Here is a 22898-nt window from a genome sequence, read left to right as displayed (position 1 = left end):
TTCGTTATTTTATTTATTGTTCTCTATTTCTGCCTTCGTCAGCAAGCCTTCTTCAACTTTCTCTTTCGGCAGGAACAGGCTTCTCTACTGTAACAGAAGACGGTTTTTTCAACCCAACTGGTTGCCGTCCAGTCTCTAGATCATTTATCTCGTATACCTGATCCACGCTGTCCGAAGTTGGCAGGCTAGAATACCCGCCCCAAGGAGCAGCCAGCATTCTACGCAGCCAGCTTATCATCCCCGGCTCGGGGTCTGATTCGGCTTCGGATTTGAGAGGCTCGGAACTTCCGGCACTGCCCTTTACCCACGTCTTGCAGATCTCGAAGTGGGCGTTGGTGGTGTCGGGGCCCATCGAGTAGTAGAACATGCCGACGAGCGCAATGCTGTACCCGAAAACTTGCATCAACGTGACGGGAGCGCCCCAGATGAGCATCGATGCCACGACGAGCAGGATGGCCTTCAAGATGCCTGTCAGATTCATGGCCAGAGCCGATGTTCTCCCGATCTGTAGCAGTGCGTTAGTTCTGTATACGTAATAGGGTCGAGTTGGTACTTTAAAGAAAGAACGCTCTCAACTTACCAGGAAGACGCTCGCTACATTGAGCATGAAGGCTATGAGACAATTCAAGCCCAGCGTCGGTGCTCCCACCCTCTCCAGGTCCACCCAGTTGAACCGCGGCACCTCGGTGAACAGCGACACGACCCCGTTGAGCACGGCGCAGACGGGGGCGTAGTAGTAGAGCCCGACCAGCGGGTCCATGCGGGCGCCGTCGCCGGCCTCGCGCTTGAGCAGGACCTCGATGAGGAGGAGCCGCATGCTCTCGGCGAGGGTGCCGCCGAGGGCGAACACGAAGCCGAGCCAGTTGAACTGCGTCTCGGCGAGGGGAGCTGACGAGCACGCCGAAGACGATGACGAGCACGTTGTAGAAGACGGTCATCTGCGGGGTCGTGATGCCCACGCCCCACGAGATGAGCAGCGTCGTGGCCGGGGCGAAGGCTTTGAGCATCTGCAGGAACGAGACCGAGAGGAAGAGGTACGACAGGTTCGAGAAGACCAGGGACGCCGTGTACAGCATGCCGATCGGCAGGATGGCGCGCAGGTAGATCCGGCCTGTGAGGGGGACGGCGTGCCTGGAGTTGAGCAGCGGCGTGAAGCGGGCTAACAGTTGTGTCAAGACGGTTGCTGTTATGAGATGCAGCGTCGTAAGGATGATGGCTAGGAGTTGTCGTTAGTGATGGAGTCTATGGCATTGCCTTGAATACCGAATCTTCAGAGCGGTATACTTACGGTAGCCTAATACTTTAGTCAGTTGTGGTATTTATGAACAATGTATATGGAGGTAACTTACGAAATCCGGCTGTGTCGAGTAGCCATTTGTTGAAGATGATAGTGAGGTTACTGAACAATATCCAACTCCTAGATGCGATGTCAGCAGTGGTCTCCTGGTGGTTATCGGCTCCTGGCTATGACCGAGACAGCCTCCATGCAGAGACTAGACTAGTCATACTCGACATCTAATGGACGGAGACACTTACGCAACGTAAAAAGCCGGATGAAGCTGCATGATCGTGTTATCCCAAGTCGCGGGAGCTGGGAGGCTCCCATCCTGAGGAGACTGCATCTCCGAGTTGCTTCTGAACGTATGAACGCTGTGATATCTTTTTGACTATTATAAGCAAGTTAGCCATCCGAATGCTCTCGATAACGAAGTATAAGCGCCTTGCAAACCAGAAATCACGGCGAATTTCATCCTTGATACAGGTGCTCCCCATGGGGGATTCCCGAGCCCTCACACTTCATAAATCACTTCTATACGTACTTTTCCAGGAATTGTTTGTTTCGGTTGAAACCCCTCTCCAGCAAACAGCAGCAGATATACCCTTTTCGGCACAAGAGCCTTGGGCGTAGGAAGGCTTATATTCCGACGCAAACTTCCGGGCTCTGGGGCTGCCGTAGGTAATCAATGCAAGTCGTACCCATAAAACCCAAGACGCAATGGTTCCAATAGGAATTATTCCAGGAAGCAAGATTTGGGAAGGAATAAATGTGGCGGAGGAATAGGCTCGTGATGCCGATCGTCGAAGTGGTGGGTGTGGTGGTGAGATTGGTCCAGAAAGATATACTAATAACAAACGAGCAAAGGGCAGGCAACCATTAACGTCAGTTCCGTTCCCTTTCTTGCCCTCCGTTTTCTATCCTTTCAATCCAGACTGGAAACAGTTGGAGCCTGTTTCTTGAAATTGGGTGAAGGGATGATATATGTTCTTCCCTATCTAGAAAGAGAACGCAGAAGGAGAGACACGGGGGTTCACTTTTTCTTCTTCTTTTCCCCTACTCCTTGAGCGAGAGGGTCGGCCTTGAGAGGGTGGAAGGACAAGGTCATCCATCCCCTGTCGTTTGTTAGGCGCAGCCAGTGCGTTCGTTGTGCTGGAACCCCGTTGTAATAGTGCGATAGGACGGCGATAGGACCCTTATTAAAAACAACAGAAAAATAAAGTCTCCGTGCATCCCGGCCCCCCCTCCTGCCCACTGTCAGCCAGCAGCATAGATGCCCATCTCCACTTCCTTACTCTGTTCAAGACTCGGAACACGAGCGTGGGTATCTTCAATAAACGGAGATATGTGGCTCTATCGCAAGGAGCAAAGCCTACGCCATACAGAAGAGTGGAAGAGCATCTCGTATCAGACTGCTGTTGCTTGTTGCAGTACCTAGCAACCTAGCAACCTGGGTAGGCAGTTAGCGATAGCCACTACAACATTGGATCCCGACTCCCTCCCTCCAACCTCCCATCCTAGCCATCCCTCGACAGGCCAGCCCAAAGCCAGGCTAAAGTAAAGCATTCCAGGCTTCCAGCCATCTGAACTGGGCGCAATCACGCATCTGCACATGCCTAACCGGCCTTGGCCAAGTCCTGTTCCTAATCCATCGATCGTCGTGGCGGAGCGACAGCGAAATTGCATCGTCGGCGCGCATGCACTGATTGTCTGCCGGCTATCCGTAATTGATCCGGGGAAGCGGAGACAACGCTTGAGCGGGCGCAAAGGGGACGTCAACTATTGAGTCGATCATGATCTGTGAGGCATTGCATCTCTCAAGATAGAAACTGGCATCTACTAGTCTGGCCGCTCTATACGGATGCCAAGCTACAGGCTTGTTTGTCACTGCTCGCCCTACCGAACATGTCAATGCGCATATCCCTGTCATGTAAGTAGGCAAGCACGCACCATGAATTCACCAGGACGGGATCTATATAGAAGATCAAAAGGGGCTGGAAATGATTGACTGTTATATATTTAACTTTCCAACGTTTTTCTTTCTTTCTTTGTATCTATCTGCCACGGCAAGTAGTCCTCCCGCTTTCTCCCCGCATACGTCGCCGTGGGCAAAATAATGAACATTAGGCATAAATCGCCCGCCTTGATGGCCCCTCATTCAGGAGGAACCGGCGGCCATCGGTACTTGGTACCAGCTCTCATGCGAATATATAGGGCAGGTAATATTCCACACCAAAATTTCCGGAATTAGGGAGTGTCCTCGACCAACTCTTGCCCCGGAACCCAAAACCCGTGAACGCCATGCGATGCTTGTGTAGATATATTTGTAGAAACAACGGAAGGAGGGGAATCGACCAATCGAATATGCAACGACGACAGGGATTGCCCAAAATCTGCTAGCCTAATAAAATGCGATGGAATGCAAGTGCAATGGCTTCATTCTCTTTTTCTTGGAAGGATTGTGTGGGTGGTCTTCTCATGGCGTTTTTGTTGGTTTTATTGTTATAACAGACGCAGGGCACCCAGGCCGAGCGAGAACATCAAACAGAGCAGCGCCGCCGACGGCACCGAGGGGCCGGAAGCAGCGTTCTTCTCCCGACCCAGACTGCCGGCCGAGTTGGAGGCCGAGATGCCCGAGGTGGCGGCTACGGGGTTCTGCACCATGGTGGCGCCCGGCACCGAAGACGTGCCGGTTCCGATCTCCTGCACGTCGGACTGCGTCGCGTTGAAGTTGGTCGGGGCCAGCGAGATCTGGTTGTTGGCGAGGTCGTAGACAACGTACGCCGACCGCAGGAAAGTGTCGCCGAGCACGTTGGTGCCCGCACCGGCGGGGGCGATGCCGAACAGGCAGGCCGGTACGCCGTTGGAAAAGGTCGGGCGCTTGCCGCTCGTCGTGATGAGGTCCAGCACCAGCTCGTCCATGCCGACCCGGATCGTAGGCCCCGAGAACGTGAAGTCGACGCTACTCTTGTTGTTCGCCACGGCGCACGGCACGTAGGCCGCGCCCTCGCTGGGGTCGTATTGGGCGCCGACTGCCCGGTAGATGTCGTCCACCATGGGGTCCGGCAGGTAAGTGAGCGACGAGCCCGAATCCAGGAGGACCGCAAGGGCCTGGTTGTTGGCCACCATGCTCCCGCCCAAGCTGAGGCTGGTCAGGGTAATCAGGAACTCGGAGAAGACGCCAGCGTTGGCCTGGATCGGGAGGGTCTGCAGCTGGCCCTCGTACTTGGCCTTGTCGACGCCGCCGAAGAGGATGCCGCCGGTACTCGCGTCGAGGTCATTTAGCCACAGGCTGTAGGCGCTGGACTGGATCTGGCCTTCGGCCACCAGCTTGGCCGGGAGGTTGTCGTAGGGGTCCATATTCGCACGACCGACCTGCACTTCGTTGACGGGATAGCCGATGCCCAGGATACCCTGTGCGGAACTGCTCTTGTAGCCGATTCCGAACTGCAAACTGCCGACCGATGTCTGCCCAATGGTTACCGTATCCGAGACGTAGTCGCCAGAAGCTCCGGATCCATCGACATAGGAAATGTTGAAGTAGCTGCCGATATACTTGTAAGTGGATGACGAATTCGCATTATAGCTCCCGGCAAACGTGCATGGTTTCGACGATTGCAAGCAGAGACTCGAGCCCGGCGTGTTCACCCATAAATCGCTGCTCCCAGTGTCGACGTGAAACCGCAGAGTCTGCGGCGGTGTCCCTATTGTGCCGTTGGCGAAGTATAGCGTTTCCTTTAGATACCATGTTAGTATATGTAAGGAAGAGCAGTGTGGACACTAGCGTCATACCTCGTTATCCAAGGCCGCCCGTGTTGTCCCCCTTCTCCGTAACCGGTCCCGCTGCATCGGGTTCGAGACCTTTCTCCTCTGCATGTCCATGCCGACAACCTTGGGCTGATTTGATTTCCGCTGGGGCACCGAGAGTGCCTGTGTGGGCGCGCAGAGCAGGCCGGCCATCAGGCCGGCGGCGACGGATACCTTCATCCTGGTTAAAAGATAGTCGTCCCCCCTTTTCTTCTGTCTTCCAATAGCGACTCTTGATTCTTCTCCAGATATCAATCACTCTAAATCCTGGGTCCCGCCGGTGTGTTTCGAGACGAAATAGACGATAAGAAAAAGAAAGAAAATATAAAGAGTATTAAATCGGGGTTATCGAAATGGCAGCATCGATCCGGCTGGCCCGAAGACGATTCTTTTCCTTCTATAAGCGTGTAGAGATCAACGGCCAAGCCCCGGGGCGACACGTCAGTGAAGGGCGAGGAAGAGAATCGTAAAGTCGTGACGCGGCCTGCCGAGCTAAGGAAAAGAACGAAAAGAAGAGTGGCGGGAGCTTAAACCAGAGCCAAACAGAAACCAGCCGCCGGTTAGCCTTGTGATAATGCAGAGAAGGAATAGAAAAAGAGAGTAAGGAATCAAGAACTGGTATTGTGACGACCAGAAAGAGGCAAAAAGAGACTTTACCTGGTTTGCATGAGGTACGGGGGAGAATCGAGAGAGTTCAGTTAAACGTGCATCCATGATCCATCGATGGGGCGGCTCCAGTTACAGGACTGCGGCCCCAAAATAGCAGAAACAAACAGCATAGGACGCCAAGTAACTCTGGCGTATTGCGTAACAACAGACCTGCCAAGCTGCCCTGCCTGGCTGCTCGCGAGTCTTGCGCACCCCAGAGAGCAGAGCCCATGGTTACATGTGCTTGCCATGGTGAGAAGGGGACGGTCTAAGCTAACATTGGGGTACGGTCGTATTCTAGTTCTCTTGGCTGAAGCTCTGGGTCTTGGGTCTTGGAGGGCTTGTCGGCATACCGTAGGATTGTCCCCTGGCAGCGATGACCCCGGTTTCGAGACCCGAGGCCCAGAGCGAGGCCACTCAGCGAGCGATAGACGCCGCGCGTTCAGGATGGTCAATCCCGCACCAGAAAAGGCGCGTTGGTTGTCGACTTATGCAACGAGGCGATGATGCTTGGCCGCCTGGCTGGATTGGCGCATACCGAGACGCATGCGCAGGCAGCCCTAAATGAAAGACGACCCAGCAGCCAGCAGATCGTGGAGGCATTCGGCAATGTTTGAAGGGCAGTGCAGGCAGGCCTGACAGGAACGTCTTGGTTCCGAAAGAGGACAAACCCGTCTGAAACGTTTCGTGTCCGGGCTGCGGAGTCTGGCGCTTGGCGTTGTCCAGAAAGATCGGACGGGGGTCTTTCCAGCGACCAGTTCTGACCAGGGGAGAGCCCCCGAACCCACCTACAGACTTACAGTACCTGCTTGGTCCAAGGCCTGAACGGCTCGAACGGCCAGGAAGCGAATCAATGCATTGCAGGACGTTACATAAGAAGCAGATGGCGCCGTCATGTCATTTCCAGTGTAGGTTGCGACTAGGCGCTGTCATCCTGCCATCTTTATCTTTTGCTTGCACGTTCGTCAGCCACATACGAAGAAGCATCGCGGCAAAGTCGGATGCTCGGCGCCGGACGGTGGCTAACAGTTGGCCGAGACACGCGCTTTTTGGTCGTTCCTGGGTCTAATAATAGCGCTGATCGGCCATTCTCTTTCTGAGGGAACCCATGGTCTCGTGTGGTAGACAATGGTAGACAATGTACATGATAGCAGCGTTCGTTGCTCCCGACCAGCTGCTGCACACGCCGTGCCAGGGTAGGTGTGTATACAGTTAATTTGCCTTTTCTGCCCAGCCGTGTTCTTGGGCGAGTCGCGTCACGGCGGTGCCAATCTCCAGAGTGTGGCATGCAGGCATCTCAACGGCCATAGACAGGTCGGGGAGTGGATCTCGAACCCAAGAAATCGGGTCGAGGGCGATTTAGGCTTTTGTCATTTCAGACAGTGCTGGGAACATGGAATCATGTCGCTCGCTCGTACAGTTCGTAGGATTCATGCTTGTTCGACTATCCGTCTTCGCGACTACGTCAACCAACGATCCTTTCGGCAATCCCTGGTTCTTGCATCATGTTCACGTCGCACTGAAGCGCTGCAATCACCGGCAAGCCGGACCCGATGACAAGATATAAGTCCGCTGCGTCCCTCGTCCACAGCCGTCTCTGCAAGGACATAGCTTCGTCAACGGAGGACTGGGAGGCAGATTCTGTTCAGTCAGCCACCATATACTGACTGCGCCTTACTTCAATACCAAGTGTCTATGGTCATGCAGGCACCGTATATCACCACACAGCGGGTCTTGGCGTCCGGTTGAAAGCCAGTAGTATACGGTTTAATATGTCTGCCTTGTGCAAGCCGTCAGCATCGCAGATAATGTCCTTGTCGGATCGCACCGTATATAAGCGGTGCTATAGCGTTCACGTAATCTAGACAATAGCTTGCCCTGGTATTAATTAGTCCTCACAGATCCATCAGCGCACCGATTGATCCGGCATTGGGATACAGATCTTATATCACTACCATGGACAACTATAACCCTGATCGCTGGTGAGCATTCCACTCTATACAGGCACCTGGGGTTGAGCGCAACTAACTACGTAGGTTGTAGCCCTGTCTATGCCGTACGTGGAGTGATATGACAGCCTTCTAGCCCATAAACGACATGGAGAGAAAAACTAACGATGTGGCACGCCAGTCCTTCTTCGGAGGCATGGGATGCGCCGCAGCCATTGTATTCACCGTCTTCGGTGCGGCCTATGGGACAGCCAAGTCAAGCGGCGCCGTCTTCTCGTCGGGCATCCTCCGCCCCGAACGAGTGATGCAGAACAACGTCAGTCTTCCCATGCGGCTGTTTATGCGATCTGTTGGCAACTCGAAGTGTGTGGATCGGAAAGGAGAGGAGGTATATCCGCTGACAAATGCCCATAGTCTCTGCGCTATCATGGCCCAGATTCTGTCCATCTACGGCTTTGTCGTGAGTGTCATCATCTCGGGCGACCTGAAAGAGATGATGTCGCTGCATAAGGGCTTCATGCAGGTCGGCGCAGGTGTCAGTGTAGGCCTCGGTGGCCTGGCGGCGGGCTTCGCCATTGGGATCGTTGGGGATGCCGGCGGTGAGTCCATCCTCTAGCAAGAGTTTCTCCGGGTTTGATGGCGCGCACAAATGCTGACCATGAGAACCACGGTGGCTGTCGATAGTGCGGGCCAGTTCTCAGCAGCCGCGGCTCTACGTCGGCATGGTACTTATCTTGATCTTTGCCGAGGTCCTGGGACTTTACGGCGTCATTGTTTCCATCTTGATGCTCACCAGAGCTAAGCAGGGGGTTACCGAGTGCCTATACTGAGCAGTGGCTTTCGGCCTTTACTGGGCGACCCATCTTGTTAAAACACGGTATGGATGGGAGGGTTCGAAAGAGAGAAGGTATGAGCTAGACTGAGCTAGATGTGCGGGTGGTGGTGCTTCTAGCGCTTGCTGGACGCTAATGATTTTGAATGTTGACTCGCTAGGGGCACGTGGCTTGAGTACACAGTTCAACATTGGGTACCTAAAGATGCACGTTACATAAGCTCACCCACCTTTCGAGCAGATGTTTTGGAGATAAACACTTGCACTACCTACCATAGAATGCATACATCCCTAGGTATGTAGGTAAGCAGGTGTTCCAAATGCCAAACTTTGAGGTGGAACACAATCACGGGTGGGAGATACCTGGACCCCGAGTTTGGTGATCTCCCGTCTGCCCGCGTGAGACCAAAGTCTAGTTGGTATGTCACTTTGAGATCCCACCCCGACACCCCGCAGGTGGCTGGCTGGCTGGCTGGCTGCGACATGCCGAAGATTCGTATACCTGTAGGTCTCAGGGAGGGTAGGATGGGGTGAAGAATGACCTGCGGAATTACAGGCTTTGAAGTTGTCAAGTGATACTAGCCCACCGAGAGCATTACCCAACAGCTGCATGAAGGAAGATCATATGCTTTGCTGCAGCGAGTGCGCAGTGCAGAGCCAGTGCCCATCATTTGATGAGAGTCACATGCTGCAAAGGAAGCGGGTTTGGTAGTTACAATGCACACGGGCTAGGTATAAGCTGCGGTTAGGTGCTTGGGAGGATGTGGTGGTTGGTGATGATTCTGGCAGTGCCAAGGCTAGTCAAAAATTGAAGCACTTTTGGATTAACTCGTCCTGGCCTTTTAAACCTTTAGACTCCTCAACAAATCAAGTGCCGCCGCCCGCGGTGTCGGTGAGAGAGTATGGCAACATCCGACCGATGCCTGTCTACCACCTGTTAGCCCGGATTTGGCACGGCACCACCATTTGAATAGACAGGCTTCGTAGACTCATACCTAGTGGCCTTTCTCGCTCTCCCGCCCTCTTTTCTCTCCTCATGTGCATAAGGTATCCTTCGTCTTTTGTTTCTTTTTTGTGCTGTGTGGCTGGCTTGGATGGATGGCTGATTCCCCCCCCCCCAGTCTGGTTTTAATCCGACAACTTCCCTAGACCCAAGCCCCTCTCCGTCTCTACTTGTCACAATTGGGCCATCGCCAATCAGAGCACCGTAAATCTGCCTACCTGCTCAGCTGCCCGCGAGCCCAACAAACCTTCAGCAAGCCTCCCGACGGCTACGTAGGGGACAAGTTCCAGGTGCGCTAAAGTCGCCCACACTCGCGCCCTGCCGCAAAACGGTTCATCTGAAGAAAATATATCGAAAAAGAGTTTCCGCACCACAACCCTCGACATGTCTTTCCTACTATACTTTGCCTGCTTCATTGTAGGCCAGGTCGCCCTCACCCTGGTCCTCTACATGGCCTCCTTCGTCGTGCCCAAGGCGGCCTTCGCCGCCCGCTCCCTCGCCGCCTACATGGCCCTCGTCGTCACCGCGTCCTGCGGCGTCATCATCTCCATCGCGATGCGCCTGGCCGGCAGCGGGCAGAGCGCGCAGTGGGCCACCGGCCGCGTCTTCAAGTTCCTCATGGCCGCCGCCACCGGCATCACCTTCGAGATCGAAGACCCCGACAAACACCTCGACACCGTGCGACCGGCCGTCTTTGTCGGCAACCACCAGACCGAGCTGGACGTGCTCATGCTCGGCTGCATGTTCCCCCAAATACTGCGCCGTCACGGCCAAGAAGTCGCTGAAGAGCTGGCCCTTCTTGGGCTGGTTCATGGCCCTCAGCGGCACCGTCTTCATCGACCGCAAGAACTCGACCGATGCCCGGGCAGCCATGGCCAAGGCCGCCACCGAGATGAAGCAACTGAAGCAGAGCGTGTACATGTTCCCCGAGGGCACGCGCAGCTACTCCAAGGAGCCCACGCTCCTTCCCTTCAAGAAGGGCGCATTCCATCTGGCCGTCCAGGCTGGTGTACCCATCGTCCCGGTCGTTGTCGCCAACTATTCGCACGTGCTCTACGTCAAGAGCTTCATTTTCAACTCGGGCAAGGTCCCCGTCAAGGGTAAGTTGGCCAAGCGAAGACGTCCATGACCTATTCACTGACCAAATTGACTAGTTCTGGACCCTATTCCTACCACCGGCCTGACTGCTGCCGACGTTGACGAGTTGACCCGCTCAACCAGAGAGGTGATGTTGCAGGAGCTGGTCGCACTCTCTTCCAAGGCGCAGAAACGGCCCATGCCAGTCCCGTCGTCCAACGGTGGCAACGGGGTGGTAAAGGCCAGCGGTGCTGAAGCCACGATCTCATGATCTCCAGGAGACATGTTGCCTGGAAAAGATGAGCATTTTGGCCAAGTGAAAGACTTGGTTGGACAGAGCCCCATGATCTCGCAGCGGCAGTGTCGAGACACTTCCTTTTTTTGACTACAGTACTGCGCATGCATTTGATACCCGTAGACTATTTTCCTTGGGGAAGGGGGTGTTCAGGAGGGACAGACGGCCCTTTCTGTGGGCGCGGAAAGGGGTCCGGCTCCTTGGGTTAGGTTCTTGGCATTGCTTCGACCGCCCAAGGTTTATTTGCTGCATTGCATACACGATCGGAGCTGCGAGCGACTTGCGAGCGACTACGCGAGGCGAAGCATACCACGGCATAGAGTAGAAAAGACCCCTAAAATACTCTTAGAGAGGGGGAGTGCGTGACCATGCACACGACAGTTGAGACGCAACAAAACAACGCACCTCGGCACATCCGCCAATTATAAGATAATTATTGCGGCATACATACTTTGATCGCATCTGCTGTAGCATTGAGCCATGGTATATCGAGTATAAAATAAATTGCAATCAGTCTACAGATACCATCCATAGGTATGGCCCATGTGTCCAGCAGTGAAGACGCTGACTGGCTGAATCAGAGATCTGAAAGTATGCGTTGCCCCTCCTTTTGCGATCTGACCCCTGTGCGATCTAGACGCCTTGACGTAAGCGGGGTAGGACGCAGGCAGTCCAGGTATCACTCTCCCTTCACTTACGCAAGAGGGAGTTGACTCTTCTATGGGTGGCTTTGCTGTGCCATGCAACAGGGAACTTGTGATACGTAGTATTGCGGCAAGTCAGTATGTAAATACCTTGTAGAATACATGTACGCGGCAGGGATGCCACTTCTAGAACCCTTGGCCAAGGCCAGCATTGAGTGCTTGCTCATTACCTTAAGCTTTGGCTGATGAAGCTGGGGTACCAGGCTGCGAGGTAGGATGTTCCAACTGCGACGCATCGCGATCTTGGATGACGCCACAGGTTTGTCCGTCTTTCGGGCATTCTGGCTGCTCTTGGGAAGGCAGCCAGAGAGAGAGAAGGGATGTTTTACTACTGCCTCTCGTATTGAGTTTCTATCAAAACCGGTATATTGCTTGAGACAAGCAAGCAAGGTTGCCGCCATGATTTGCGTACTGCCTGCACGTGCGGGCATCCCCGTTAGACCAACTGGTCGAACCTTTACTGTGTACCACTAGTCGCTACCGGCGAGACGACATAGCATCGTTCGGCTGGGTATGGTACACCCTGCCGCTTGTCAAATATCAACGTGCCACCACCACTGCTCCATGCTTTCTGCATGTCCCGTTCAAACAGGGATCCAAGAGGCATGCCAGCTCAGAGCTAGTCTGTCAACTCGACAGGGGGAGAATCGTGCCATGACGAGATGCTCACCCGCTCAGCCCGCTCCTGTGCAAGCTGAAGCTCTGTACTTCTGCGTAAAGTATATTCTGATGGCATCCCTCGTCCTCCCCCCCATGTCTCAAAAGCTGTAGCAATGGGGACATCAGGACCAGGGGCGGTTGGCGTATGTAATCGAGGGGACTTGCGATGACGACAGCTACTACATCGGTGTTACGTCTTTCCTAGGTACGGGTCTGGGCCCCCTGGAATGAGAGACACGACGCGCAAACCCGGGGGTATTCGCGAATCCCGAAGCAGGACGAGGCCTCGTTTAGCCGTAGGGGGGAACGAGGGTATGTCGAGTGACGTCGTCCTCTCCCTTTCTGCGCTTTCCCCTCCATCATCTACGGGAGGGGGCTGTGCGGGAGGCAGCTTGCTGAAGCTTGCTGCTGCCGTGATATATAAACCAGTGCCCTCCTCAGGTGCTTCCCAACTGGAAGAAAGTACGCCATCAAACCCTGCATTTATACAGACTTATCTACAAGTGAACTGAAAGCCCTACCTACCTATATACCCTAAACAAACCTCCAAATTTCAGCCTTAACAACTTAATCATCATGTCTTACAACGACAACAACGATGTAAGTTCACATGATATTCTGTTCTAACTGAGCCCAGTTGCTAACCACCACCTCAGAGCAGCTATGGCAATGATAGCTATGTGAGTCACAATAACACCTTGTCCCGCAACTACCTATTCTCCGTATTAGTCACTGACAGCATACACAGGGCTCTCGCCGAGAAGGCGCGGACACATATGGCTCCTCGGGCCGCGACAATGACAACACCTATGGCTCCACCGCCACCGGTCGCCGGGACGAGGACAGCTCCTACGGGTCCGGCACCGCCCGCACGCAGGACCCTTACGGCTCATCCGCCGGAAACACTGGCTCAGACACATACGGGTCCGGCCGTCGCGGTAATGACGACACATACGGATCCTCCACAACCGGCTCCGGCCTCGGTGACACCCACGGTTCTAGCCGCCGCGACAACGAAAACACGTACGGCTCTTCCACCACCGGTTCTGGCATCGGCGGCCGCCGCGGCGACGACGACGGATACAGCAGCGGCAACACGTACGGCTCCTCTACCACCACTGGCGCCACCAGCGGCTACGGTTCGTCCCGCCGCAACGAGGGCGACGACACCTACGGCTCATCCACCACCACCACGACCTCGACAGGCGGCGGCGCCTACGGCTCGTCCGACACCAGCCGCCGCACCAACGAGTTCGGCGACAACAGCTACGGCGGCAACAGCACCACGACCACGACGGGCGCCAACGACTTCGGCGCCGGCAACGCCTACGGCTCCACCGGCCGCCGCGGCCACAACGACCGCGACAACGACGACTACTCCTCGTCCGACCGCAAAGGCGGCGACAGCGGCCTCGGCAAGGTCATGGAGAAGGTCGGCCAGACCCTGGGCATGGGCGGCGTCCAGCAGAAGGGGCGCGAGAAGCGCGAGGGCGCTGGGTTCGACGATAACAATGACTACTAAGCATGTGTCTGCTCCTATCTATTCGCTGGTGGTTTCATCGGGAGCTGGATTGGATTGGTGGCCATATCTGTATCTTCATTCCGGAACTGAGTGCAGTTAGATAAATACCTGCTTCGTTATTTGATTCTGTTCTTATTTAACTGGCAAGGGTCATTTGGTGCTGCATCAGTCTGGTTGTAGTGTACACTAACTATCAGTTTGGCCCTGGAGATCAATTTCCTCAACTCACAAGATCTATTAGGAATAGAAACCCTCGAGCTGATGTATTACACATATAAAGCGTCACGTAGGCGAGAGCATTTTCGAGCTGCAGAGCCCGATGTCGTTTCTATGAACTGAATATTTATTTATATTGTCATTGCGATGAATCAAGTCTATTTTGTCACATGCCAATATAGGCAGCCCTGTCAGGGGTCTTATAACCGTATCCTCCCATCATTACCACCCCCAAACCACCTCCTGACATCTAGATTATTACTATTACTGCCGCTGCCGGCGCCGCTACTGCTCCCGGCCTGCGTGCCCTCTTCGTCCCCACCCAGCCACTTGGGCTTCTTGATCCCGTCGCCAATCTCCTGGAACCATTTGGGCGTCTCGATGGTATCGATGGTATTCTTCATGCGGTGGCCCAGCGAGGTGAAGAAGTTGTCGTCCTCGGCGTCCCCGTCGCTGTTGGCGATCCGCGACCGCGACTGCGCCGCCGCCGCCCTGCTGCTCGGCGGCGCCACGTTGTCCCGGTACGACGAGGGCGAGGTGGCGAACGGGGTCGTGGGGGCGCCCTCGCGCCGCGCGGCGGGCACCGAGAGGATAGGGCTCGACCGTGCGGCCGAGCCGCCGATGATGGCTTCGCGGCGCGAGAGCGAGGTCCCGTTGAGCTCGCGCTCGATGAGGGCGCGGCCTTCGCGCCACGACCCCGTGCCGTAGCCCGTCTCGTTCTCCTCCTCGTCGACCAGATCCATGTCGAAGCCGACCATGCGCTTGACCTTGCCGTACAGCCCGAACAGGGTCGCACAGACAGGGATGAGGACAAGAATGGGGAACAGGTTATCGAACCAGTTGCCGAGGGGTGTAAAATCGATGAGCTGCCCCAGGAAGTCGTAGAACAGCGTCTTCTTGAACACCGTCGGCGAAAGGAAGGTCATGAAGTTGTAGGATAGGGGCACACTAAGCCTTGCGACATAGCTTGCGTACCAGAAGCCGGACTCGTAGGCGGTGTTGCGCCGCACCAAGGCGCGCCCTCTCCAGACCTTGACTTCGGTCATCGAGGTCAGGGCCGCCGCGCACATGTACATGATCCAGAGCGCAGCGATCACTTGGCCAGCAAAACCCACCTGCCCCTTTTCGCCAGTCCAGTGATGGACTACGCTGAGTCGGATGACCGACAAGCTGGGCAAGGCTGTTCTGACCATCTCGGACCATATAATGCAAGCAGATCCTAGGGCCAGAAAGCCCGCGAACAAGACTCGAAGTGCCGGTAGGACATGGACATGATACACATATCGTGAGTAGGGGTTCAGAATAGTCGTTCTTTCGAGGAGCGAAGAACCAGGCGTGGCGCTGCCAAAGTCGAGCTTCTTGGATGCTGCAGAATCCAGGATTGCCTGCGTCCTCGAGGCATCCAGCAGCAGGAGGTTCCATTCGTCGACATAGCGAGATCTGGCATGGCGTGCTCGGTCGAGTTGGCGCGTCAAGTCAGCCATGTATTTCTCGGTAATGACGGTAGGCAGAATGCGACTCTCGGTTCCGATGCGCGGCATGGAGCTGCCGGGTCGTGACTCGGGCACATTGCACATGTCGGCCAACTCCTCGATCCATTCCTGGAAATTCCGGGCGGTACCCGTCTTGCGCTTGCTCAACTCGGACACCTGGACCTCCAATTCTTCAAGGTTCATGATCGCATCTTCCATTCTTTCGTAGAGCTTGGGCGCATGCGACTGTAGTCTCCGCAACCTGCCACTGATGCTCGCATTTCGAAACAGTGTTCGCGGTATCGTAACGAGTCCGTGTCCCATCAGGTAGATGGCCAGAAACAGGCCCCAGCAGTAGGCCAACGCCATAACCACGCCCTTGAGGAAAACCAAGTGGAAGCCGTAGGTGATGAAGTAATAGACCAGACCGAGAATGCCGGAGCCCAGAACGAGGGCTTGATACTGAGCGTTTTGTCGCAAAGAGTACATGACGCGGTCTCGTGGTTCCCGGTATCCGGCGTCGGAGTATTCGGCAAGGATGGGCAGGATGAACCATGTGAGCGCAAACGTCAGCCAGTACGTTATCCTCCAAGAAACCAGCAGTAGGCGCGGCGGGAACCAGATGCCGCGGGCGGCTACATCGTCGGTGGCGGCGCTCGAGGCGAGATCGATGGGGACGAGCAGCACGATAAAGGCCGGCAGCCAGAGGGCGAAGAAGATGGGGACGAGAACGTAGGCGGGCGTCGAGCGGAGCGGTAGGTAGTATCGCAGGATGAGCAGGACGACGAAGGAGAGGACGAGAAGGGCGATGGCGGCGAAGACTTCGGAGCCCACCGCAGATGCGGCACTCAATGTAGAGGCCATTGCGAACAACAGTTGTTAGACGATACACGCGCCCCCGTGCAAGAAAAAGGCGTATTCAATAAGAAAAGTGTCGGTATCACGACAAGACGAAATGATTAGTAAAACATGGGAAGGTTGTTGTTGTTTGGTAGGTGCAATATCTGAAGAATGAACATTGAATAGAAACCGACAGAAACGGTCGAGTAAGTTAATGAAAGCCGCGACTTGACAGGGGCCGGACGATCATAACTTGTGATACTGGGTTATGTAGCGCAACGGACGGACCCCTGGCACTTCTTCATCTTGTAACCTAAACCTTGGGACTCTGACGTCCGCACTGGCACTCGCCGACTCGTTGACAGCCCACCAGCCCACCTGCAGTCCATACTTGCCTGATCACGGGCAAGCACTTGAGGAGTGAGGGCACTTATGCACCTATTTTACGGGGCGGATGGTGACACACGGCCGAGCCGCAGACTAAAGCCCCCCGACAGGATGTACTCCGTAGCCCGATCGTACCCATTACCATGCGCTACGAAACATGTCGGTACAGTAGGTAGGCATCTTCACCTACTTACTCAGTTGGCATGTCCAACTCCAACTCTTATGCTATGCTGGAAGTCTATCCCAGTTCGTGCATCTGCCGCTTTGTTAAGGTGTGCCTCACCAGTTCTCTCAAGGTTTCTGCCCAATTCTTTCGCGACTCATTTGTAGGTAGGCATGTACCCAACGAGAATACGAATTGGTAAGGAAGTTGATGACTGGAAAATAGCGGTGCACTTCCGCCTACCGCCTACCGCCTACCCCGGATGGCCTTTACCAGATGACTGAGTTTGCCCGTGATTGGTATGAAGTATGAAACCGGGGCCGTTTACTGTCTTATCTGTACGAAACGGGCGCATTTCCCGCTTGAATCGTTACTTGTATTGGGATAATCAGCGACACGATATCTGGCAACGGAACCCAGAGGTCATTTCCAACATGAAGTAAGTAGTTGCTGCTGTAGTTTCTAACTCAAGAGGCGCCCACGAAAAAAAAAAACCGCATTTATCAACATTACCGTATGTTCGGAGTTGCGCTGCAAGTAAAGAAATACCAACCGAACGAGCTGGCGGAGATGCTGCTTGAGCTACTGTACCACGTTTTTTGCCAACCGAGTGAGTGCATGGACACAGCTAATACACCAAAAATGGAGTACGGCTGTCTATGATCTGCTGCGAGTTGTCAATAATTTCCATTGATTGATGTGTTGTTTGGAAAATCAATGTCCAGTGTTCGCAGTAGCAGGGTGGATAAAACGGTAGGAGCCAGGCTGGTTGCCCGGTGAACCGGCGATGGGGGAGTCTCAGCTCCTCAAAAAAACAAAGTGGACTGCTCCAGTCCTAACAAAGTACTTCAAAAGATGCCTTGCCCCCTACCATCCATCTGCACCCTATTGTTTCCCCACGAAAAGCACACAGCAGACATTCGACCTTTTTACACCCACGGCTTTTGGTCATCGGGCTTCATCATCGAGTCTCTTGTTCCCATACACAGGCCAACAAGACCAGGACCAGGATCAGGATCATGGCAACCAAAGCTCTCGAGGCCCAATTCGGGCGCATGTCCGTCAACGACGAGAACAGCAACTCAGGCGAGGGCACCAAGCTGTACAAAACCAAGGTATGCACCATCATCATCATCATCGCCATCATCATCCATAATCGTCCTATCTATCACGCCGATTTAGATGTGGACAAATCAAGCTCACTGTCTCATTATAGGCTGCTCCGTCCTCATCTCAGTTAGCAAATAGCTCGAGCAGGCCAGGCCTCTACAAGGTCGCCTTGCAGTCCCAGAGCGGCAACACCGTCACCTCCGTCACTCTTCCCTCCCAGGCAGCACAAAGGAAAGGACCGCCACCTCCTTCGCCAACGCGCAAGGCCCTCCCCAGCACAGGCTCAAGGACGTCCGACGAGTCCCAAGCGGAGAGAAAGTCCGTTGTGCTCGTGGAGCAGCCCACCATTAAGCAGTTCCACCTGGGCATGTTCGAGATTGGCCGCCCCTTGGGCAAAGGAAAATTCGGCCGTGTCTATCTGGCACGTGAACGCTCCAACGGTTTCATCTGTGCCCTGAAGGTGTTGCACAAGAACGAGTTGCAACAGGGTCGAGTGGAGAAGCAGGTCCGCCGCGAGATTGAGATCCAGAGCAACCTGCGCCACCCCAACGTCCTCCAGCTGTACGGCCACTTCCACGACAGCAAGCGCGTCTTCCTGATCCTCGAGTTTGCCGGCAAAGGTGAGCTTTACAAGCACCTGCGCAAAGAGAACCGGTTTCCCGAGTGGAAGGCGGCCCAGTACGTCGCACAGATGGCCAGCGCTCTGCGGTATCTGCACCGCAAGCATGTCATCCACAGAGATATCAAGCCGGAGAACATCTTGGTGGGCATCCACGGCGAGCTCAAGCTCTCGGATTTCGGCTGGAGTGTGCACGCACCCAACAACAGACGCCAGACCATGTGCGGTACGCTGGACTACCTGCCGCCGGAGATGATCAAGCCTGGAGGCTCCGATAACTTCTACAACGAGAAGGTTGATCTATGGTCACTCGGTGTGCTGGCTTATGAGTTTTTGGTGGGAGAGGCGCCGTTCGAGGACACGCCTGTGATGACACAACGGAGGATTGCCAGGGCCGATATGACGATCCCCTCCTTTGTCAGTCCCGAGGCACGAGACATCATTAAGAAGGTAAGCTCATCACCTTTGCAACCCTGCGACGGACGTAATACTAATACGATACTACTTAGCTCCTGGTCCTTGACCCCGACAAGAGGATACCTCTTGACCAGGTTCAGCAGCATCCTTGGATTCTCAAGCACTGTGTGAAGGGCGAGCGAGCTGCGAACCGCGAGAAGTCCAAGTCTGGACCGAGTCAATGATCCATCCTAATGAAGTAATGAAACGCATTGATTGTAATATAAGCTTAGGAGTAGGCGTTCAGGGCAGGGAGGGATTCAATTTTGACCTTGGGAAATCTTGCATTAAGGAGAGGGAGTACTGGTATTCGCAAATTCCTGATTATATACATATCATACAATATCCATTGTATCCTTAACTCCAGGCTCCGTCATTGCTGTTGTACAAGTCGTCGTTCTAACCTATTACCTGTATACTTCATCGAACGGCCGGGTATCTGAAAAGCAGGAGTCCCAGACTTGATTTACGGCCTTCACGGCTTGCACGTCGTCCTTGCACCGCGGTCTTGCGAGGACGGAAATCACGGCTCTTTTGCGTACGCAATCTTGAAATTGCTGTGTCAACGTCCAGTTTCCTCTGGTAAGGGATTCCCTCGTCCACCTGCACTCGCCACTCAACATGGATGCTCGGATCTGAACAGAAAAGTATTGTTAGTAAATAAGGATAGAATTCCCAGTCTACGGGCCCAGTGAATAAGCCTACCTCTGTGCACGCTGCGTGCTTCAGGTCCTTGTCGCCGGTCCAGTCCATCTTCCAGCGCAGGTGGTCCCAGGCGTGCACCATCTCGTGCGCCAGGGTGTCCTCGAGGTGGGACCTGTCGCGGACCTCGTTGGCGCAGATGAGGATACCGTGGTCGGGGCTGAAGCCTCCGCTCTGGCGGTGGATCTCGCCGTCCTCGGTGAGGCGGGCGGGACAGCGGCGGCAGATGACGTTGTCCTTGTCGAGGCGGCCGTTGAGGGTCTCGACCTTCTCGCGCAGGAAGCGCACCGTCGGGGAGTGCTGCAGCGCAAAGTCCCGCCAGTCCTCGCAGCGCTTGCAGTCGGCCGCCTCGTTGGCCGTCGTCCGCGACTCCCGGTAGTGGAACTGGCCCTCGGGCGTCATCTGCCCCGTCAGGATCTTGAAGTAGTTCACCCACCACTTGGTCTGCGGGTCGAAGCCCGTACGCGCGGGGTCGTTCTTGACGATCGGGGGCAGGTCGGTCGTCGGCGCGGCGGGGGCAGTGCTGGTACTTGCTGTTGCGGCACTACTGCTGCTGGGCGAGGCCGCTTCGGACACAGCGCCCGGCGATTGTGGCGGCGCCATTGTGGATGGGAGGCAGGGCGCAATTGGACTCTGGTGCTTCGCTTGTTTGAAAGGCAAGGCTCCTGTTGCGGAACCAGACAGTCAGAGACGAGGCGGGGCGTGATGTGTTATACAGACAGGACGGGAGTGATGCAGATCGCCCTCAAGTCTGATCCGTCAATAAGTAGTCTATCGTCAAAAGCGATAAGATTATCTGAACTGGATCGTTTAAAGCTCAATTGACGGGGAATGGGCCTCGAGCAGCATGGGTATAGGTACATCAGTACTTGTTCTTCCGGGCGGTGAGGTTTTATGCAGCGCTTGGAGGCCGACCAAAAGTTATGCACGTTTCATTAAATCCACTCGCCCATCGACTTTTTGCCAATGATGCGCTGGGCAGGCTCGCTTTCTGACCGACTTCGGAAAAGTCGCATGGGAATGTCTGCCGCCGAGTGGGCATTTCTTAGCAAATCCTTGGAAGACATTACGCATCTTTCCTGACGGTGGACCTTTCATAACCCAAGCAGCTCAGCAAGCCTCGCCAAGTAACACACAATGGCCGGCCTGTCGGGCGACAATGCGCCCTGTGAGTCCTCCGGCATGCTCATACATAATGCACGAACTATTATTCTCTGGGGCCTTTTTCAGCGTTACAATCTTCCATTTCCTCCTCCTCTTGGCCAGTCTGACTAACTTCGATCTGCCAATATGAAAGCCGCCAAGCCACTCACGGTCGTGATTAAACTCGGTAAGTGAGGGTTCCTTACCGAGACCAGGCCGGACTGTCCTGGGTGCTCTCTTCCTTGTAACTGAACGATATAGTGGGGCATGCGATACGGGAACTCTTCTAACAACGAGTCGGTCTAACCTACATACAGGAACTAGCTCTATAGTCGACGAGAAGACTCATGAGCCCCTGCTCCCCATCTTGACCCTCATCGTTTCGACGGCCGTAAAACTTCGTAAGGATGGGCACAAGGTCGTCATCGTATCGTCCGGTGCCATCGGCGTTGGCCTGCAACGGATGGACCAGGACAAACGTCCGAAGCACCTACACGAGTTGCAGGCCATGGCGGCTATCGGCCAGTGTCGTCTGATGAGTTTGTGGGATAGCTTCTTTGGCCACTACCGGCAACCTATCGCCCAGATACTCTTGACCAGAAATGATATCGCCGACGTACGTTGACTTCAGAGAGGAGTGGGCCTTACACCAACTTGCTAATACTCCACGGGCAGCGGACGAGATATCTTAATGCGCAAAACACCATGGTGGGCCTTCTCGACATGGGCGTAATTCCCATTGTCAATGAGAACGACACACTGGCCGTTGCTGAGATCAAGTTCGGCGACAATGACACGCTTTCTGCCATCACCGCCGGCATGGTCCATGCCGACTTCCTCTTCCTAATGACGGATGTCGACTGTCTATACGACAAGAATCCCCGGACGAACCCAGACGCCAAGGCCATCGAGGTTGTCGAGGACATCAATAGTGTACAAGCAGACGGTATATTATCACCACCGACCAAAAGATCACTCGCACGCAGTTAGGTACTAACAGGCTTCCAGTTTCGAGCGCTGGGTCATCCCTTGGGACTGGCGGCATGGCAACGAAGATAATTGCGGCTAAGCTCGCCACTTCGGCTGGCGTCATGACTGTCATTACACGTTCCTCGTGCCCCGGCAACATTACCCAGATTGTCCGCCATGTGCAGGCCACAAGCAGATCTTCGCAGCAAACTGAGAATTCGCTGTCTGAACCCACTGGGCCTTTGCCAGCCGATGACAGCGTGAAAGCCCCATTGCACACTCGATTCCTCCCGTCCCCCCAGCCTATTCGAGATCGTTACTTCTGGCTCCTTCACGGTCTCGCACCCCACGGTACTATATACATCGATGCCGGTGCACATCGAGCTCTGGCCCACAAGGCAGGGCTCTTGCCCGTCGGCGTGCTGGATGTCGAGGGATCCTTCGCGTCACACGAAGCAGTACGGATCGTCGTCGTGGAACGCAACTCGGAGCCTGGACCTGACGGCAAATTATGGCACGGCACCCCCGTTGAAGTCGGCCGGGCGCTGGTCAATTATGCTGATATTGAGATCCAACGGATCAAGGGGCGCAGAAGCAAGGAGATACAGAGTATCCTCGGTTACGCGGATAGCGACTATGTGGCAGACAGGGACAACGTGAGCCTCTTCCAGCGCGAAAGCCGACCTGTGACGCCGACATAGTCGGTATTCTGGGGTATGTTGCAAGACCAAGTATAGAACAAAGCTCCAATCGGGTGTTTCGGGATTGATGGTGAACGGCCAAAAGGGGGTTGGATATTAATTTATGGATAGAACCACTCGATGTTATAATCTTAGCGACACTGGGCCATTTATATCATTCAAGTTATGGAGAGTCTACAAGCGTGACTCTACGTTGTAATCCCTTTTCACAAATGCAACATTATTTGTGTGAGAGGTTGACGAAGACTTGCTGAAATTCGGGTGCCTTTGAGCCTCCTCGTGCTAATTAAACGACTAAAGAAGACCAATGACGCAGGATATCGCAGCCATGACCAAACCATGGCTGA

General features: G+C 54.7%; 9 protein-coding genes across 9 annotated transcripts; 5 read left to right on the top strand and 4 right to left on the bottom strand.

Annotated features, from left to right (window-relative positions):
• Positions 1-23: 23 nt before the first annotated feature.
• Positions 24-1565, bottom strand: PG986_013314 (uncharacterized protein; the record flags this gene model as incomplete). Its single annotated transcript, XM_066849536.1, has 7 exons — positions 24-29; positions 158-505; positions 581-874; positions 900-1216; positions 1289-1294; positions 1350-1417; positions 1537-1565. 7 exons carry the CDS (start codon positions 1563-1565, stop codon positions 24-26), a joined length of 1068 nt encoding a protein of 355 aa, XP_066693679.1.
• A 2213-nt stretch (positions 1566-3778) lies between these two features.
• On the bottom strand, positions 3779-5263 carry PG986_013313 (candidapepsin-3; the record flags this gene model as incomplete). Its single annotated transcript, XM_066849535.1, has 2 exons — positions 3779-5011; positions 5069-5263. The coding sequence occupies 2 exons, from the start codon at positions 5261-5263 to the stop codon at positions 3779-3781; spliced, it is 1428 nt and encodes a 475-aa protein (XP_066693678.1).
• Positions 5264-7828: 2565 nt separating this feature from the next.
• Positions 7829-8510, top strand: PG986_013312 (uncharacterized protein; the record flags this gene model as incomplete). The annotated part of the gene is made up of 2 exons (XM_066849534.1): positions 7829-8279; positions 8365-8510. The coding sequence occupies 2 exons, from the start codon at positions 7829-7831 to the stop codon at positions 8508-8510; spliced, it is 597 nt and encodes a 198-aa protein (XP_066693677.1).
• Positions 8511-9899: 1389 nt separating this feature from the next.
• Positions 9900-10863, top strand: PG986_013311 (acyltransferase; the record flags this gene model as incomplete). Its single annotated transcript, XM_066849533.1, has 3 exons — positions 9900-10238; positions 10291-10615; positions 10670-10863. The coding sequence occupies 3 exons, from the start codon at positions 9900-9902 to the stop codon at positions 10861-10863; spliced, it is 858 nt and encodes a 285-aa protein (XP_066693676.1).
• A 1964-nt stretch (positions 10864-12827) lies between these two features.
• On the top strand, positions 12828-13773 carry PG986_013310 (uncharacterized protein; the record flags this gene model as incomplete). The annotated part of the gene is made up of 3 exons (XM_066849532.1): positions 12828-12851; positions 12908-12931; positions 13000-13773. 3 exons carry the CDS (start codon positions 12828-12830, stop codon positions 13771-13773), a joined length of 822 nt encoding a protein of 273 aa, XP_066693675.1.
• Positions 13774-14189: 416 nt separating this feature from the next.
• Positions 14190-16325, bottom strand: PG986_013309 (LMBR1 domain-containing protein; the record flags this gene model as incomplete). The annotated part of the gene is made up of 1 exon (XM_066849531.1): positions 14190-16325. One exon carries the CDS (start codon positions 16323-16325, stop codon positions 14190-14192), a length of 2136 nt encoding a protein of 711 aa, XP_066693674.1.
• A 1545-nt stretch (positions 16326-17870) lies between these two features.
• PG986_013308 (serine/threonine-protein kinase) lies at positions 17871-19221 on the top strand (the record flags this gene model as incomplete). Its single annotated transcript, XM_066849530.1, has 3 exons — positions 17871-17966; positions 18068-19030; positions 19090-19221. The coding sequence occupies 3 exons, from the start codon at positions 17871-17873 to the stop codon at positions 19219-19221; spliced, it is 1191 nt and encodes a 396-aa protein (XP_066693673.1).
• A 338-nt stretch (positions 19222-19559) lies between these two features.
• On the bottom strand, positions 19560-20341 carry PG986_013307 (peptidase M76- ATP23; the record flags this gene model as incomplete). The annotated part of the gene is made up of 2 exons (XM_066849529.1): positions 19560-19583; positions 19742-20341. 2 exons carry the CDS (start codon positions 20339-20341, stop codon positions 19560-19562), a joined length of 624 nt encoding a protein of 207 aa, XP_066693672.1.
• Positions 20342-21028: 687 nt separating this feature from the next.
• PG986_013306 (glutamate 5-kinase) lies at positions 21029-22551 on the top strand (the record flags this gene model as incomplete). Its single annotated transcript, XM_066849528.1, has 4 exons — positions 21029-21068; positions 21199-21497; positions 21557-21827; positions 21890-22551. The coding sequence occupies 4 exons, from the start codon at positions 21029-21031 to the stop codon at positions 22549-22551; spliced, it is 1272 nt and encodes a 423-aa protein (XP_066693671.1).
• Between the last annotated feature and the right edge of the window lie 347 nt (positions 22552-22898).

Source organism: Apiospora aurea (assembly GCF_038362705.1).
Source record: "Apiospora aurea strain CBS 24483 chromosome Unknown utg000009l_segment0_segment0, whole genome shotgun sequence".
Lineage (NCBI taxonomy): Eukaryota > Fungi > Ascomycota > Sordariomycetes > Amphisphaeriales > Apiosporaceae > Apiospora > Apiospora aurea.
This window is presented reverse-complemented; position numbering and strand designations above follow the sequence as displayed.